Here is a 19,482-nt window from a genome sequence, read left to right as displayed (position 1 = left end):
ACGTGGTGTATGATTTCTGGCAAAGATGAACTGGAATTCAGACACGAATGACTCAATAAGCTCATTGCCTCTGTCTTCACTTCTTCTTTTTCGGATGTCACTTGTAACTTCCACCTTTTAATCTGCTCAAAATGCATACCAAAAGCAAAACTTTGTCTCACACACCAGAGAAAAGAAAAGTATTGGCAACCAGCACTGCAGCCTTGAAAGGTGGGGGGGGGTATTGCTGGACAAATACCAAAGTTAATTCCTGTTTTCAGAATTCCCTTTTACATATACACATTGACACATATATTACACTTTCAGTTTATTTAGTTAGCTGAATTTAATAGAGGTGTTTGGAGTCATAGCTCAGTGGTGGAGTATATCTACCTAGGTACAGCTGGAAAATATCCAGCCTGAAACCCTGGAGAGGTGCTGCTGGTCAGTATTGCTAAATAATACTGAGTTAGAAAGACCCATGGCCCTGACTCAGCATAATACATCTTCCTGTGTTGCTAAATAAAGGGAAATTAGGGAATTAACCAGCTTTGGTTCATTTAGGGTGTTGGCTGAAGACACTCTTTTTCTGCCAGGCCCAATAGATGCTTGGCTATGTACTGAGTGATCTACTGAATAGATGGAGATGGCTGTATTTCAATAATGTTATAGTTCTTATTCTTTATTGGGTTTTACATTACTGTGTCATGCCCTCTGATCATGTGTGATGAAGCGAGAGGGAATGCAAAATCCGTAAGTTAGAAATACACATTCAAAACAAACAACAAAACATGCAACTCAGTTCAAAAACAACCTCTCCTGGATCTCACGGTAAGAAGTAAAGCTGTATGGTACCAGCATACTGATGACAATGCAGCCCAAACCTCCAACTTCTGCAAGTGGTTTCATGTAGCTGTTAAAGAGCATAAGGGACCGTATCGATCCCTGGGATACACCAGAGACCAATAGCCATGGAGTGAAACACTCGTCCCCCAGTATCACTTTCTAGAAAGGCTTCTCTAGAACATAAGGAACCACCACAGGACCAGGTCTTGTAAAAGCAGCCCAGATAAGCAATCCAGAATGAGACCATGGCCAATGAAAGGTCCAGGAGAACTAACAACATAGCACTTCTTCAATCAATTCTTTGGCATAAATTCTTTATCAGGGGGACCCAGGCTGTTCCTGTGCCAAAAGCCTGACAAAAGCTGGATTGGAACAACTCCAAATAATTCATCATCCAAGACCATCTGGAGCTGAGAGGTCCTACCACCTGGCCCATTCACCTTGCAGTGAAGCTTATTTTGGGAGCTTACAAACCCACCACAGTGAACGTTAGTGTCCTTTATTGGTAATGTCAGCATGTTCTGGCACTTCTCTCAGGCCTCTAAAATCTTAACAGATATTTTTATTAGTGTCACTCTAATACTTATCATAACAATAATTTTGACCTCATTCTAGCACCTTTCATGTGTCTTCTTCTGTTTTAGTTCACGTAAGTACCAATGTACATAATTACCGGGGAATCCCTTTATAGGTTACATATATTCTGCAAGCTTCTGTTTCAAAGACTGCATCACATCAAAAAAGAATGTGCTGTGGCTTTGAGGAAGCTGCCAGAAAAAGCGGTTCTTCAAAACAGGAACCTATAAATTTGCCCTCTAGGCAATTTTTTAAAAAACAAAACAAAACAAAGCATAGCAGGAATGGGGAACTTGTGGGCCTCCGGATTGGCAGTGCAGGGCTGGGAGAAATTGTTAATAAATCCTGTTCTGACACAAATACATTTATATTTTAAAATCCTGATAACTTCAATAATAATGGCAGTATCCTGGTGCCATCTTCAAAACCTGGAAACAAGAAAATATGCAGGCCATGCTTTTAACAACAGATCACATGTACAGATCCTGAAAACAAACAATAGCCTAGGTATTTTGATGCCTAAATGTAGTAGGCAGCAGTAGATTTCATTATATTTTTCCTCATAACCAGGGAACCACTTTATTGGGTAAAGGAATTAAGAAGCGGTACTCACTTGTGATACAAATATGCTACATTAAGGTATTTAACGTTGGTATAAATGACAGGCCATTGGGAACTTAACAATTTAGTGCTAGGTATGTTTCCTTGGAAGCAATTCTGACTGTGTTCAGTGGGACTTACCTTATGGCAGAAAGAGAGTGAGGCCAATGCAGATAAATTTTCATGAGGAATAGTTTTTTTGAAAATTGCCAGCTGATGTGGAAATGTAGAGAACTGAACTTAATAATGGAAAAATGAGAAACTGAGAGGAACCAAAACTGACAAGATTTCTCTACCCCTAAGAGGGAGAACTATGTATGATGATTAATGTAATGCAATATAACAAACATAGAATTTATAAGAAAAACAACATCCTGCCTGCGGTCTAAATAAACATACCTCTTTAACCTTTCCTTTTCTTCCTTTGTAAGGGAATACAATGGAGTAAGAGAGACTGAATTAAAATACTTCATTTGGAAAAGATATGTGAAAATAAATATGTCAAGGCCCTTCTTAAAAAGTGGGAGGGACTGGATGGCAGAAATAGCTGCAGGCGGTGACTTGCAAAGATAAAAGTATTACCAAATTTAAAAAATGGAAATATAAGAACAAGAAGCACTCAGGGGTATAGAAATAATGTACAGGGGAAATTAATAATCTGGAGTAACAGAATGCAAATATTTCAAAGTTAGAGTTTAAAATCAATGCAATGAAGAGAGGAAGCCAATGTAAAGAGGTTTAAAAAAGCAATATGAGGAGGAGCCTTTTCAGTGGTGGGTCCCCATTTGTTGCTCTCCCTGGGGAGACTCACCCGGCTCCATTGTTACATATCTTCAGGCACCAGGCAAAAACATTATTTGTTAGCCAGGCCTTTGGCTTTTAACTATCTATGGCCTCTTAGAGTGAGTGGGATGCTTTTAATGTACAGTGGAACCTCGGTTTACGAATTTTCGGTTTACGAACGCCGCGGACCCATCTGGAACGGATTAATTCACTTTCCATTACTTTCAATGGGAATGTTCGCTTCAGTTTATGAACACTTCAGTTTATGAACAGACTTTCGGAACCAATTACACCTATGCTTCGGGTTAAGTACGCTTCAGGTTGAGTACTCCACGGACCCGTCTGGAACGGATTAATCCACTTTCCATTACTTTCAATGGGAAAGTTCGCTTCAGTTTATGAATGCTTCAGTTTAAGTATTCTGCGGACCATCTGGAACAGATTAATCCACTTTCCATTACTTTCAATGGGAAAGTTCACTTCAGTTTATGAACGCTTCAGTTTATGAACAGACTTCTGGAACCAATTGTGTTCATAAACCGAGGTACCACTGTATTCCCTCCTACTTTTAATGTATGTATGTTTTTGTGTGTGTGTGTGAGTTGTTTTGTAAGTTGCTTTGAGTTGCTATGGCAAAAAAGTGACTAAAAATTAAATAAATAATAATAACAAATAAAAAAGGGGTAAATACTGTCTTATTTATAAGCAAGATAAATGAAATAAGATGCAGAGTAAATAGAACAGAGTAAGGCCACACCCACACCATATATTTTAAATGAATATAAAGCACTTGGCTTCACCCAAAGAATCCTGGGAACTGTAGTTTATCTCTCTCAGAGCTACTATCCGTCTGTCTCAAGAGACAATGGAGTGCACCTCCGGGGGTGAAGTCAAACCGCTGTGTCATCAGCACCAAAGGGAACTCCCAAGAGGTCCTGGGCTGCCACAAATAAATAAAACTGCAAGTATTTAAGCACTATGCTTTCTTTGCTGCAATTAAGTAAATTTGTATAAATCCTGAGAAGACACTGGACCAGGAAACATTTTCTAACTAACTTACCCTCTATAGCACCGTAGTGGAAATATTAACTCTTTGTGGGAGGCAAGGCTATAACACCTGATTTCTCTGAAGATGTATACCAACCCTTGCAAGTGTGGGTGGGAATTAGTATTTGAGATCTCTCTCTTTCCCCCCTCCCATCTCAAATTAAGCAGTTAAACAATCTATTTATTAAATGTGAATTTGCAGTATTATTGAACAGTTTGAGATTATTTACCTAGATATTAAGGCTACATACACACCATATATTTACTGGGAACTTTAGTTTATTCCTCACACAGCTACAATTTACGGCCCACTCAACATTCTACCGTTCTCAGGGTTGAGAGAAATGACGTGCTTATAACGTATGGTGTGTACACAGCTTGCAACACAATCCTTCGTTATGTTTATTCAGAAATAAATCCCCGTGTTCAGTGGGACTTATTCCCAAGCAAGTACAGTGGTGCCTCGCTTAACGAATGCCCTGCTTAACGAAAGGATTTTTCGAGCAGAGGTTACCTCGCTAGACGAATGCGTTTTACGAAAAATTCGTCTAGCAAATTGCGGTTTCCCATAGGAATGCATTTAAATTCAATTAATGCGTTCCTATGGGCAAAAAAAAAAATTCAAAAAAAATTCAATGCATTCCTATGGGATTCGCTAGACGAATTTTTCGCTATAAGAAAAGACCCGTGGAACGAATTAATTTCGTCTAGCGAGGCACCACTGTATATATTATAGATAATACTTCAATCAGGATTTGTTGGAACAAAATTAAAAAAATCCTTCCTACCTGTAACTAGGATTTGTTGGGTTCTTCTGCTTTTACATCAGATACTCTTGAGCAGCTTTCAGCCTTGGCAAATTATTTCATTATCTCTACTGACACCCTGTGGCAATGATCTGATGCCCACATAGCACATTCTAATAGTGTGGATTGAGATGATACAATACAGTGAAATTCCTTTGGACCATTGCTGGTGTTATTTCTATAAAAACCATCAGTCTATAGGGAGTTTTACAGCATAACCCAAGAAAGAAGAGGCCCCTGTCCCAGGTATACACAATATTTTTTTATCAATGCCATGTAAATTCCAGTCGTTGGACTAGCAAAAGAAAATGAAAATATTTTAGTTGGGTTTACCCTCACTTCCAAGTACAGTACAACTGGATTCCAGGATTAAGTCACACATCAAGTAAATAAATGCATCTGGTGGGCCCTATAGCCACCCCTGCTGCAGCCTTGCAGCATGTACCATTAATATGGGCAGTATTGTGTGAAATCAGCTTTCATACACAATTCTAGCCTGCAGTCCTCAGCACAGATACTGGCAGGGAATAAACATTCAACATGGTGGGACTTCAGAGTAAGCATTCACAGGATTGTACTGCAAAGGGACCAGATTAAGAGGTAAAAGCAAAGTTGCCATTATACTTAAAATGGATAGTGTGTAAAATCTTGGTTGATTCTACAGGACATAAGGACACTTAGAAGACTCATTGGACCCACCCTGTTGTTGTGACTACTATTTGTTTTGAGCAGTTTTTTTAATATTAGATTGCCTTCAACGTAAGACCTTCTAAATGTCTAGTTTTTTTGAATAAAAAGGTAACCAAAGCTAGTTAAACAGTGCACATGGTTTATTAGGTTTTCATACAGGAGTTAAGATAGTCAATCACACGCATAAATTAAATCATATCTAATAAGTTAAACCTTTGCCAAAAGTCTTGTTTGCAATGATGGGTAGTTTCAGATATTGCTCTCTGTATTATTTATTCTTTTTTTAAAAAATTCATGCCTCTAAGCAAGAGACACAGACAACTCTTCTGAATAAATTAACTGATTTATTTAGCTGACCATAAGTTCAAATGTATAGAAACTATTGCATATTATGCCATTTGAAGCACACTGCTGTGCTTGCTTCTCAAAGTTCAGTTATTTGGCAGGTAGTGAGTAGGTGGATGGATCAAATCCAGGAGCCCCCATGGCTGAGCAAGGGCACCAAAACTTCAAGAAACACTGAAGTGTAGATCTGCGGCTCTATTCTAAACAGCCATGATATGCACATACACCAATGAATGCTGTATATTCTGTCCCATTTGCTCCCATTTTCTATTTGGCAGTTGGCAAATATTAAATGCATGCAGAACCTATTTCTGCATGTTATCTCCCATCTGGATGAAGGTGAAAGGTCTCAACCCAAAACGTGCACAGCTAGCTCAGTTACACTCACGATAATTTCTCTGAGTATTGCAAGCATCACAAGTTCACTAACACAAGTTTTTATTCATGCCTGAAGACATTCACTATCATGTTAATATTGAGCACAACATGCACAGGCACAGCAAGCCTTGGCTCATATGCTCCCTGCGTGGCAGAGGAGCTCAGATGCTTTTTCTTCCACTTTTAGTTAGCTGCGGTTTGCCGTGCAATGTAGGCCTGGAACTGTGTTTGAAATGAACTACAAATAGTTAAATGCAAGCTAGCTTTGTATCCCATGGTTTGAAAGTTGGCATAAGTAACATTCGCTACAGGTTGCCAATTCAGTGATGCAACAAACCCATTAACCGAAAATGGAAGCAAAAGTTTCTAAACTCTTTCTCCTGACTATGTGTGAAGAGGGCAAAGGGAGTGCTTGCAAAAATAAGGCTCATACCTGCTTGTGTGTGTTGTGTAAAACCATGGTTTAGCATAAATTATGAACTACCTTGTTGCCCATACTTACTTATTTGTAATCCTACTTGAAATCTACAGAAGTTCATATTGAGTGAAAGAGGGTGAACAGCATTACATATCAAATGTGCACACCTAGAAAGTAATCCCATAGAGTGATCAGGGTAGTCCCTGTGGGAAGCCCTGGGTAAAAATAAGAGAAGCAAAACATCATGGTTGGAGTATATACTACAGACTGCAATACCAAGGAATATTGGGAATAAATGTCCTGAAACAAATTACAGATGTTTCAAAGAAGCAATAATGCTTCAAGTGCCCTGGTATCTGTGGGGATATGAACTCTGCTAAGCACAGATCATGCAACAAATTTCTGACATGCCTTGCTGAAAACCACTTCTTTCACAAGTGGTGAGAACTTCAAGGGGGAAAGTAACTACTGTACATAATGCTGACATTACATATGGAAAGGTGGAAGAAAGTGTAGCAAAACTTGAACCTTTCATTTCGGGAAAGATGTTTTTCATGATATCAGAGGAATACTAGGTGGGATTCCATAGCTAGGTATAGTACTGGGGAAAAGAGCCCCAAACAGGCACAAGTTGGGTTGTGTGTTTTTTAAACTAAGGACACAATCACAAATCACAATCACAAATGATTCCAGATGAGAAAGAAAAATGGCAGATGTCTTTTTTAAAAAAAGACAATGTAGCTGCACAAAAAGCTGAGTAATAAGCTGAAAATAGAAGCAAGCTTAAAAAGGGGGGGGGGGGAGGACAGGTCACCAGGGACATGTAGCCCAGATTTGTAAGAGCCATGTCAAGAAAGCTAAGAATGAGTTAAAGCGGGCAGGACACGAAGTTGTAGGAAGAAAGTAGTTAAGAATCTGCATGCTAGAAAGAGCTAAAGACATATTTTACTCCGAGCTGAAGATGAACTTCTATTTTACATACTTGCTTCTAACTCTTAGTATTTTGAAACATGCTACTTTTTTTAATGAATCATAATCAGGACTAGGAAATAGGACACACATTTTTCATATACTTCTTAGCATCAAATAGAATATATAAATAAAACTAAGAACCACAAAAATGTGTTTAGGAGTAGGCTGAATTTATACTCTCCACAAACTACCACATGCACAACACTCCTGCCTAAAATGAAATGTGAATGTAAGCATGCAAAACTGCTTTAAGGCCAGGATCCAGTTAGGATCAGCGTTCCAAGCACCATTTGTCTTCTATTAGAAAAGAAGCACCTCTTTTTTTAAAAAAAAAATCTTAAGGTATTCTAAAGTGGTCAAAATGCTTTGAAAAGGCTCAAAAAGCATTTCATTTAGCCTTTTCTAAAAGGCTGAATAACTATCTCAAGTTTGATTGTGCTACATGATTGTATATGAAAGCTAATAGTTTAGTCCTTACGCCATATTGAAAAACTGTACTCTTGTGTAATGACATTAATTTCTCCACTTCTAATGGTATTGACTTGGGGGAAAATACCATTTCTATCAATCTTTTGCTTTCAGGTAAATAACCCCAGGATTGGGCTGCAACAGTTACCAAAGTTAACAAAAAGTAACCTTTTATTACTCTTCAGTCTGTGGTAACTGATACTTTTTTCGACAGTAATAGTTGATCTCTTCCTTCAATCTATTTTTAGCGTGGAGGTTAGAGCATAACTGCAAATCTACATATATTTTCATTTTCCAAACTAGAATTTCTGAACTTGCAAGTGATCCCACTATTCTAGTGATTGTAGTAATCCACTCCATAGGTCATAACATTTCAATACAACCTATGTATTAAAGACCGGACATCGGGTCAAGAGTTAAAAATAATATAAAATGCTAGCGCTCTTCTGCTAGCTTTTACATCACAGTGTAGGAAGTTAGTGAGGAAAATAAAAATCTTTTGTGAGCATAGACACAATACAAGGGATCTGCTTCTTTCCATGGAAGTCTGGCCTGTTTGAATAAGAACTGAATTCTGCAACCTTGCGGTTTACACGTGTCAGAATTTGCAAAAGTTCAAGTTTTGTAGCATGCTGTTTCAGCATCCCGCACAGTGACTGTATAAACCAGGAGCCATCTGATGAGTTCCTCCAAGAGTAGTAGCCTATAAGAAAAAAAATATGAATTGAATAAAATATAAGCTAATCATGTTTGAGAATGAGAGTTGGGAGGGACCGCGAAGATCATCTAGTCCAACCCCATGCAACACAGGAATCTTACTTTTATTAAACTGATTAAGGTCACATTCACCCCACCACAACTAGACAACTTTGCCCCAGAACAAGGGTTTTCATTCAGTTTACTAAAGGGCTTCACATTAATCTCATTCTACTGTACTTTTATTTGTCCTGCTGTTAAGCCTTCCGCCCTTTAGTCTCAAATATTCCCTAAGAGAAGTGTTGAGATTAAAAAACCATCTTCATACATGGCCATGTTGATTTGGAGCAATCAGAAGGAGACATTTTCCACTTAGGCTGCCTAGCTAGTGCATGCGGGTTGATGGGCCAGTAACATTTTTGTACATGAAACAGTTTTACAAAAGGAGGGAGGCACCTTTGTTGGACTAGGACATGGGTTGGCAAACTAAGGCCCATGGGCCAGATCAGGCCCAATTGCCTTCTGGATCTGGCCCATGGACGGTCCAGGAATTGCAGCGTGGATAGCTAGCACGCACGTTCTTTCCCTCTCCCTTCCACGGGGTCGGTGGCACTTCCTCCTTCCCTCCTCCTGGCTTCTCCCCACCCTGCCTAGAGGAGGGAGAGGGCTGGGCTTTGTTGGTGCCAGCAGCTGCAGCGCTCAAGCTGCCGCCATTTTAAGCAGCCCCGCTCCGGAGCCCTTTCGCGTGCCGCTCATCATCCCTCCGCTGCCGCCAGCCCCTGCCACTCGCAAGACACAGGTAAGCAGCCACCGGGGCTCGTCTGGTGCTGTGGAGAAAGGAGGGGAGAGTTGGGGGGGGGCTTATAGTCTGCCCCCCCCACAATGTCAGAGGGGCAGTGGACCGGCCCCCTGCTGAAAATGTTTGTTGACCCCTGGACTAGGAAATGCATTAAATAAAAAGTTATAAAGCCATCTATGTATTTTGACCAAAAGGTTGCATCTTTTATTCATTTATCTTACCGGGAGCAGTTGAATAGGCATAGAGGAAGTCGGCTTCTACAGGTATTTTCTGACATGTGCTTTCATCTGTGCCACTGTCTGTTTCAATACCAGAATCAAGGTCTGTTCCCCTACAAGCCTATGCAAAGGAAGACAGAAGAGGAAATGCTAGCCAGAAATATTACCACTAGTATTGGCTCGCTGAAAATGGCAACAGTCGGATACAAATGAACACAAACAAGGAATAAGAGGACTGCACATCTTGAAAGGCGAGGCGTGCTAATCTTGATGAGGTATGAGTTTCAAGTTGAACTTTGCAGTTTTGTGACATGGAAAAGCTGTTCTGAGTCAGAGAAGAAGTTCACAACACTTTTAGAGCACTCTGCTAAAACTGTGGTCACAGGTGAGAGAACCACCAATCTAAACTGAAACAGTAAGAAATGCTTTTGTGAACCGGTCATGGTTTAGAGACATCGGTCAAATGCTTATGTTTGGCCATTTTACTTTCTCAATGAAAGCCCTGGCTAATGTTTCCAAAGGCTGTCCAAGTAGACAAGCTTTTACTAATTAGTATAAAGCAGGCTTCCTCAACCTCGGCCCTCCAGATGTTTTTGGCCTACAATTCCCATGATCCCTAGCTAGCAGGACCAGTGGTCAGGGATGATGGGAATTGTAGCCCCTGGAGGGCCAAGCATAGCTGTCAACCCTCCCTTTTTTGCTGGAAATTCCCTTATTCCAGCGCCGTTTTCCGCTGCCATACTGGATTGTTAGACTGTCCCCAGGACAGGTGAGGCTGCTGCTGATCCCTTATTTTCAAATCCGAAAGTTGACAGCTATGGGGCCAAGGTTGAGAAAGCCTGGCATAAAGTAATGTGTTTTCATTATTAATGCATTACACCGTCTTATTCTGCAGGAGACCTAAAATGAAATGACAAATACAAAATCATCATACTGATCTCGTTTCCTAATGAAAATGAACAGGGGTCATGCCGTTTACCATATTCATATGGTCTGTTTACCATATTCAAAAAAAGGAAGGCAACTTAGAGAAGAATTCTAAGCAGCTGCCCCACAACTATGATCCTAGTGTCAAAGCTTGTGTGTTTTCTAAAATGACTGTTAAGATTTTCCTTTTGGTTTTCAATGGCCAGTTTTAAGGAAGAGAAGGTATCTATCTAATTCCATTTTTAGTTTGTTTTTTTTAGATTGCTGCTATCCTCTCTAAGCAGTAGGAATGGTATGGAAACTGAAATATAAACGCTGCTGGAAAGCAAAAAAAAAACCCCATTAACACTACCAGACACACTGGATATATTTTATATTCCCAGAAATGTAACCATAGATCTTATGCTTATAGTATAATGCAGACATAACGTTTCCTTGTCTTTGAGACACAGTTTTTTTGTTTTTTAAAAATGAAAGTCTTCACGGTATTGTCATCTGTTCAATTTTGCACAATTACCTGAATAAAGAAGAGCTTTGGCTTTCCTGCCAAGGTCTTGCATCTGTCTCCTCTGAAGAGACTTGTTAACATTTTTAGCTCCAGAGGACCATCTGTACCGTAGATGAGCCCATCCTCTCCATGGCTTAACAAGACACAAACAAAACTGCTTCTCTTGTTGTGATCATCCTTGGCAGCTTCAAAAAACCCAGGTGGAGGGAAAACATTGCTTAAGTATTAGAAATTCCAAATACTCATTTGACAAGTTTTAGGCAATAGCAAAACTTCAAGCACAATAATGGTTCCCTCAAACAAAGACAAAGTGAGACAAGCGTTGTCGATCACATAGCTTCTTTGGGATAAGCAACATAGTAACAGGATAACCTAAGCACGTTCCTATGAATTTGTGGCAACTGTAAGGCTACCTTAGGCTAGAATGCAGCTAAATTCTCCCCAACGTTGCCCTGCTCCTGCCATACTAATAGCTGAAGGATAAATCCTGCTGATATGCCATATAATCCTTTTTATAGGTAGGAGGCAGTGACAGCAGTTATTAGCAGGCTTATCATATAAATGAATATTGAAAAGAATCTAATTAAAGCAATTAGTAGTGGGGGAGAGTGGAAATGTTTAACGAAAGTTGGGTCTGACAAATGAAAGGGTAACAAAATCAGGACTGAAAGTGACTTCTATTCTAGAATGAGCTTAGTGTCTAGACTGAAATATTTTCCTGAGTGAAGAACATATATCTTGATGACATTCCTAATAAGGAAGGAAAAATTTTAGTTGCCAATTTGGGCTCTGAAGGTGTCCAGGTTAGAAATACCAATTACACTGCTTAAGGCTTAAACAAAATTAAAATATAATTTTAATATCTCAATCTAAGGAGAGTTCATGAAAGCAGACACGGAGGTGGACTGTATTCAGTACCTGGGGCGCAACTTCCAAACCTTGTTGCCGGGGTCTGTAAACACATCGTTCCATGATGGACCTGGTCCAAATATGCATTCCCTCAAGGTGGTCAATTCTGATCTCCAGCTGTTGAGGGGACTGTGTATAGACTCCACTTGCCCATTTCCAACAGATGACTTAAGACTGTCAGAGCAGACTTTTTGATGGTAATCTATGCTTTCAGATCCTCCTACTCAGTGGTGCGCATGCAGCCTGCTTAACCCTCCTGCCACACCAGATGTTCTACTTATTATTTAATATCAAAGAACGGAGAACACAAAACCCCAAGAGTTTATATTTTATAATTTAGCACAACAGGCAATACATCACCCATCAAATCACTACTTACCATTACGCAAAACGTCAACAATCTCCTTACATGCAAGATCATTATAAGGTTTGACCGTGTACCCCAAGGTCCTGAACGTGTCTACAACATGTGCAGCATCTGCATCTGTACCAGATCGATATGCCATCCCTTTAAAGAAAAAAGAAAATAAAAGAAGTTGCGTTGACTTAATTTTTGAAAACACTGTATGTCACAGGCAAATTCTGCTCAGTTATATGAAAATAAAAATATGGGAAAGCACAGCTGGAGCGTGAAGACTTGTTCCTATATGAAATATATCAGGATTTATGGAAGACATTCCACCCTGTAAACACAGAAAGAATGGAAACAATGGGTGCACTGGTTTTATTGCAGATGAACAATTGAACTTTGCATCACCCGCAAAGTTGGGAGGACCAACCTTGTATATAAATAAAACATGTATAGAAAAAACCTTGTACAGTCGTACTTCGGAAGATGGACAGAATCCGTTCCAGAAGTCCATTTGACTTTCAAAACATTTGGAAACCAAAGCGCAGCTTCTGATTGGCTGCAGGAAGCTCCTGCAGCCAATCGGAAGCCACGGAAGCCTCATCAGACATTCAGGTTTCAAAGAACCTTCGCGAACTGGAACACTCACTTTCAGGTTTGCGCCATTTGGGAGCCAAAACATTTGACTCGCAAGGCGTTCAGGATCCAAGGTACGATTGTATCTAGCTTGGAAGGAAAAGGAACAATAGTGTCTGGCTTTATTTAACGAAGTCACCTAACTTTGTGTTTAAAGCATACCGTTGCTATGTAAAAGGGGTGTTGGGAATCTGTGGCCCTCCAGATGTTTTGAGACTAAAAATCCCATCGTCTCTGACAAATGGTCATGCTGCCTGGGGCTGATGGAAGTTGGGAGGCCAACATCTGGAAGGCCACAAGCTCCTCTCTCCTGCTATCAAGATCAACAGCTCTCTCCTACGCAGATTTAGGCATGTCTGAACTTACTGACTTCCTTGAGCATACAACAGCCAACTTTGAAAAAGACTAAGCAGTAGATATATTTCACCTTTGACAGTTTAAAACAGGTTACAGGGAGGGAAGCCTTACGTGGGGGGCGGGGGAGAGAAAGTTTTTTAAAAAATTACCAGTAGCTGGATGGAAGTTTTTATTGTTGACTAAAAGACACATTCCCATTTCGGGGTGATCCATTCTGTAACTCTCATCTGCTGGTATCACAGAGTCCACAGATTTGCTAATAGGTATGCTCTTCCTGAGGAAAAAATAGAATACAATGTAAAACTAAACTCTTTCTCTCTCTCTAATTCCCCCCCCCCCAATTTTCTGATCCTGAATTTAAAAAGCAGACTGAGGCTGTAATCCTACACACATTTGCCTACAAATAGGTTCAAATGAATTCAAAAGGACTTCTTAGTTTGCATGTATACAATTATACTGAAAATCTGATATCTTTTGGATTTTGCACAAGTTCAGAACAGCATGAATGTTAATGCTGAATGAGAAATTGCTAGCAAAACAACAACAACCTAGTTATAAACAGTTCCCTCAAATATCCACTATTAAATAAATACAAAGGAACAAAGAAAATATTTCATGTTTTTATTACTATCAGATAGTTTGGATAATTGAGAACAGACCTGATCCTTTGAGCATATGAAATAGATTAATGAGATGTAAACTCTCCCCTGCACTGCTGAGCTGCATTAAAGATGTTTGGGATGAGATAAATATGACAGAACCATAGTAGGAGGAATGAGAGAAATGTGCAAATATTTTTCACACAAGAAGCTCAAAAGGTTTTATGAATGCAAGACCTACAGGTTACAGCAATTTAAGATTCAGAATTAAAACAGATTATAGTCACAAGAATAGGGTCTAACATCATAGGTATGCAATACAAACCTCGTAAGAGGGGATCAAATTGGCTCTAGTCGTTTTTGTATTAAATCTGAGAGGAACAACAGTAGTCCTTGGAAAGTACAAGCAAATTTTAAAAATAAGCTTCTGAGTGTTTTTTAAAAGTGGGATGGTGAAGGAACCAATATACACCAAGTGAGGATCCTAAGAACAGATCTCAAAATGACTTGAGTTACAAGAATTCTTAGCCTAAATTCTGTGAATTTATTCACATAGTCTCTCTTACAGACCTCGTTATGCATGAATTTTACAATAAAATGTGAAGCACAATAATACAAAAGGGCAGGCAAAGTCTCTGAAAACAAGTTGTTTTGGCAGATACCTGATTATAGTCATACCTTGGTTGTCGAATGCCTTGGTACTCGGACGTTTTGGCTCTTGAACGCCACAAACCCAGGAGGGTTCCGGTTTGTAAACGTTTTTCTGAAGCCGAACATCCAACACAGCTTCTGATTGAGTGCAAGAAGCTCCTGCAGCCAATCGGAAGCCGTTTCAGGAGTGGAATTGACTCCCTGAACAGATTAGGTTTGTCAACCAAGGTACAACTGTACATGAGCACATCTCCTGTGTATGCTTTCTCTTTGGAGCAATATTCTAGTTACAAAGGGAGCAACTCATAGTCCTAAAACCAAAACATACTGGGACATATTCAGCTAATAAGCTGTGATTCCTGCATTGCAGATGACCCTTGGGGTCCCTTCCGATTCTACAATTCTACGATTCTATGACATGGCTGTGCAAACGGAAGCCAGCACAGCAGGACTTCCCCTTCTCCTTCCCCAAATATGCTCTGAGGTAGGGGATAACCCCCAGAACAGTATGTGTAGGAGATGTGGGGAGAATGTGATGTAGGACAAGAGGAACTGGAATGGTCTCCTTAGTGCTACGCGGAATAGAATCCACCAATTTTGCTATAGATTATTTGTGATTAATTAAGAGCTCATTTGCAATCCCCTCAATGATTACTCCATTAATGCATTATGAATTAAAAATCTAGTCCTAGTTGTTTAATACACTTGCTTTCTTGATTACTTGCCTTTCTCAACTTATTCAAGAGACTTTCCTAAGACTGGTACCCTCTCTTGCATTTTCCTCTCATTTTTACGTAAGATTATGTCCAGAGGGTTGCTGCATTTTCACTGCTGTTTATTTGCCTTGTCTTTCCATGTAGGATAATGACGAATGGCAAGGAGGAGTCACAACTCACTAGCAGTTGGTCCCAGGCCCATGGGAGGAATGGGTACATTATGGGGTGGAAGATCTAAACTGAGGGGGACTTGCCTCAGGGCTCCCATAAAGCTGAACCTACAGTGGCTAGAAAAGAAGAAAAAGACCACCACAAAGAACCAACCAACACCAATAGCAAAAATCCCCACTTACCCTTCAGAACCAGGGAATTTTTTTGCATCTGTCATAGTTTGTGAGGATTTCATAATATGGTTTATGTCTGCCATAGTTGTTTCTGTAAATGAAGGATAAAGTGTTATCATCAGAATTTTAAAATGCCATTCAATGCCAGGAGAAAGCAAAGCTTCTGGAAAATAAAATTGTGGTCTCCCATGTATCAAGAGAACAGATAAAAAATATTAAAAAATGAGCTGCCCCCAACTTCCCTCAGACAAGGAGAATACAACCCTGAGGCATAATTATTCTGAAGGAGCATACATTTAGTGGAAAGCTAGGAATTTTTAATAAACCCACCAAGGGGAAATGCAAACGGGTAGCTTATAGCAATTTACTACACTTGGCTATGTGTTCAGGTTTAAAGTCACATACAAGGTAAAAAAAATTGCTTCAAAAATAACTTTATATGTACCTGAAAATCAACAGTCTGTTAAAATTAAGCAAATTGGCCACAAAAAGACCAATCCATCAGCAGACATCTGTTTTGATTTTGTGCAGACATATGCTCTGTCACTGACGGTTTCTTTCTTTTCCACAACAGCAATGCTAACGTACTGAAGCATCAAAGCTCTTGGGAGGACAACTAGCTTCACCGGAGTACTAAAGCATTACCTCATCTTGGTTAGCTAATGCATTGATGTCATATTCTGTCAGGCAGAATATACATCTCTCTGGGGAGGATGATCTCATTCTACAAACAATGAAGGAAGGAAGGAAAGAAAGAAAGAAAGAAAGAAAGAAAGAAAGAAAGAAAGAGGGAAAGGCTTCTAGGAATAGTCACAGTTAACGGATATTCTGCTTTGAAGTTCCTCCTCCCCTAGGTAAGAAACATTTTAAAGGGCACATAAAATTATGAGGCTTCTAGGAAAAGTCAGTAACAATACAGCTGCCATGATTGGTCTTTTTACCCATTACATGTGGGATCATTATAGAATCACAGAATTCTACAGTTGGAAGGGACCATGTGGATCATCTAGTCCAGCCGCCTGCAATGCAGGAATCCTTTGCCCAATGTGGGGCTCAAGCCCAGCCTATAGGTGTGTGTATACACACACCTTTCTGACTTTAATGTGGCTGGAATGAAGCCAACCATGCAAAGATAAGTCACTTTCATTGCTCCATCTATTTTTTGCCTCTGGTCCTGCTCAGCACTGACATGGTAGGCTTCCAAGACATTCCCATTATCATAAGTTGTTGCAATGGGATCTGCTCAAAACATGTTAATGTGAAAGCCTATGACAAGAGTGGCTACTATGCATCACATAAAAGCCCTTTCACTAGTTGTTGGCTATGGTGCTTTTTCTACCATTTGCTACTTGATGCAATAATCACAAAAGGAAACTGCCATCTAGATGCAACCTAAATTGATCTGCACGTTTTCACATGTTAATTGCTCCTAACGAGCTTAGTTTTTACATATATCTGTTTATGTCTCTTTGCCACAGACATTATAAATATGGAAAATGTTTTCTGGAGCTATTGACACTAGTGACAAACTTCATAAACTTGACTGAGAACATAGATAAGCAAAACTAGCTAGCCTATTATTGTGCAAACTGGACTTTTGCTCTTTAACCTTGTTTATAAATCCATACACTCTTATTTTCACTTTTAACAGGAAGATACAATTGCACAAGGCAGATACAATCTGCAACTGTCAGTATAACGCCATAGTGTGTCATTCCTCCTTGGAAAACTGACAAGGTTAATTCTGAATTAAGTTTAGTTTCTAGCACAGAGTGGTTAGTGCTGATGACATTAAGACAACAATGTTTTCCTTTATTGGAAAATAATAATCCTTTGACTCTTGTGGATTTTGTTTTCCTCCTTTTTTTTGAGAAAAAAAGGTGCTGCTGCTTCATGATTGTGAGAGTTCACATTAATATTCAACTAAAAAAATTCCTTCCAGTAGCACCTTAGAGACCAACTAAGTTTGTCATTGGTATGAGCTTTCGTGTGCATGCAGGTATCTGAAGAAGTGTGCATGCACACAAAAGCTCATACCAATGACAAACTTAGTTGGTCTCTAAGGTGCTACTGGAAGGAATTTTTTTATTTTGTTTCGACTACAGCAGACCCACATGGCTACCTACCTGTAACTAATATTCAACTGCTTTAGTCTCAAGCTTTCCAATTTCTCCATCCACAGGCCAACTGACTAATTCTTAAGAAGTTACCACTGAAATTTTACATAAAGCCAAATTCATATTGATTTTGGGAGTTCTTCCTTGGGTAATAAATAATCTGAAAGATTTCAAGGAAAGTAAAATATTTTATTTTGACTGGCTAGGAACAGTTTTCAGTGGGGTTTTCATGGAAATCCTTAAGGCTGCTATCTTATACACATTTACTCAGAAGTAAGTCCCACTGAACTCAACAGAGCTTACTTCTTAATATACATGCATAGGATTACAGTGTAAATTACCACCAGATTTTGTTCAAAATGAAATTCAAAAATTCCTCCTCAGGCAAAACACCAGTTTCAAGGGAAATCTAAAGCATTCCTGCAAGACTGGCAATGTTTTCCAGATACTGTTGTAGTAATTTTTTTGTTAAGACTGACAACATAATTGCATATACATTTGAGTGAGGACTAGTTCATGGGCAATGCTGCCATAAAGTCTTTGGTGGGAGGGTGATAAATTACTATGTTCCCATCTTGGTCTCCAGGCAAAACCTATGACAGAAAAACTCAGGTTTTAAAACTGGTAAGATTGCTAACAACGGAAACAGACAAGATGGCATTATTAAGCAACCGTTTCGATATGCCAAGTACTGCCATTGGGCTATTGTTCAATCCAAGTGCAGCATACACAATTATCACAAATTTTAATTGTGATTCAAGTTAATCCAAAGTAGTTTAGCTACCATCCCCTGCTTTGGTACTGACAAACAAGATTACAGTATATTCCTTCCCTTCTGCAGAAACTAGAATACTAAAGGGCGTTGGGGGGTGTTGTTGTTTTTAAAGCACTACTTCATATCCTGTCACAGAAGGATGCCACATGCTTGATGAGCTGAAAGAATATTAGAACAAAAATAACAGAGTTGAGATTTCTCAACTCTACCACCAAGCCACATGTGTGTGTGTTGGGGGGGGGGAGTTTCAGAGAAAACTTGATGCATGCTGCTAAAGTAAGACCTCTCGGTCTGCTTCCGCTCTGTAAAAAAGAAAAGAGAGAGCGGGTCCCCTTTTTGTTTGCAGCTCAGCGAACACTGGGCTGGATTCAGACCTGCCGGCTCCTCGCCTGGTTCCTAATAAAAGGCTCGAGGGCACCCGTGTTCCGCGCCTCAGATGCGCTGGGACGGAAAGAAGTAGGAACAATAAGCAACTATGGCGCCTAGCAGCTGCAACGGGGGAAGGGGGAAAGCCGAGCAGGAGAGAGGCTGGGGCCGTGGGAAGGCGGGGGGGCAGGCTCCCCACGAGGGTGGGGCTCGGCTGGGAAGCAACAGTTTTCCGCAGAGAAACTTTTCTTTGTTTTACCTTTGCCGTGTGCTTTCCCCGCGCGCTTCCTCCTACTATCAACAAGAAGCGCCACGCCGGGGCGGGGAGGGCGCCTGCAGGCTGGCTGGCTGGCTTCCCTAAGGGGAGAGAAAAAGCAGCCTGGGCGGGCCGCGGGCCACTGACCTCGGACGACGTCTCCTCCTCCTCCGGTGCTGCTGCGGCTGCCCGTTTCCCTCTTTGGACCCAAGTGCCTGGCTGAGCGCGCTCCCTCTTCCCCCCGCACTTTCCTCCTTCGCTCCGTCTCCTACCCCTCAGTCCCGCCCCTAGAGGAGGAGGAGGAGGAGGAAAGGAAGAAGGAAAGGAAGCTGCCCTAGCAACGGCGACGGC

General features: G+C 40.3%; 1 protein-coding gene across 5 annotated transcripts; it reads right to left on the bottom strand.

Annotated features, from left to right (window-relative positions):
• Window positions 1–5,446: 5,446 nt before the first annotated feature.
• On the bottom strand, window positions 5,447–19,415 carry CASP3 (caspase 3). Of its 5 annotated transcripts, none has more exons than XM_035111739.3 (7): window positions 19,279–19,415; window positions 15,627–15,708; window positions 13,457–13,581; window positions 12,345–12,473; window positions 11,066–11,241; window positions 9,625–9,742; window positions 5,447–8,611 (listed from the first exon to the last, which is right to left on the bottom strand). In XM_035111739.3, the coding sequence occupies exons 2-7, from the start codon at window positions 15,698–15,700 to the stop codon at window positions 8,385–8,387; spliced, it is 849 nt and encodes a 282-aa protein (XP_034967630.3). In that variant the 5' UTR covers window positions 15,701–15,708; window positions 19,279–19,415; the 3' UTR covers window positions 5,447–8,384. The 5 variants fall into 5 exon arrangements, with proteins under 5 accessions (XP_034967630.3, XP_034967629.3, XP_088517175.1 ...); XM_035111738.3 differs by having other exon boundaries at window positions 19,135–19,313; XM_088661049.1 differs by lacking the exon at window positions 19,279–19,415 and adding an exon at window positions 18,541–18,662.
• Between the last annotated feature and the right edge of the window lie 67 nt (window positions 19,416–19,482).

This window comes from Zootoca vivipara, chromosome Z1 (assembly GCF_965207765.1).
Source record: "Zootoca vivipara chromosome Z1, rZooViv2.hap1.1, whole genome shotgun sequence".
NCBI classification, from domain to species: Eukaryota; Metazoa; Chordata; class Lepidosauria; order Squamata; family Lacertidae; genus Zootoca; species Zootoca vivipara.
The sequence above is the reverse complement of the archived record's forward strand: the minus strand, read 5'-3'. Positions and strand labels throughout refer to the sequence as shown.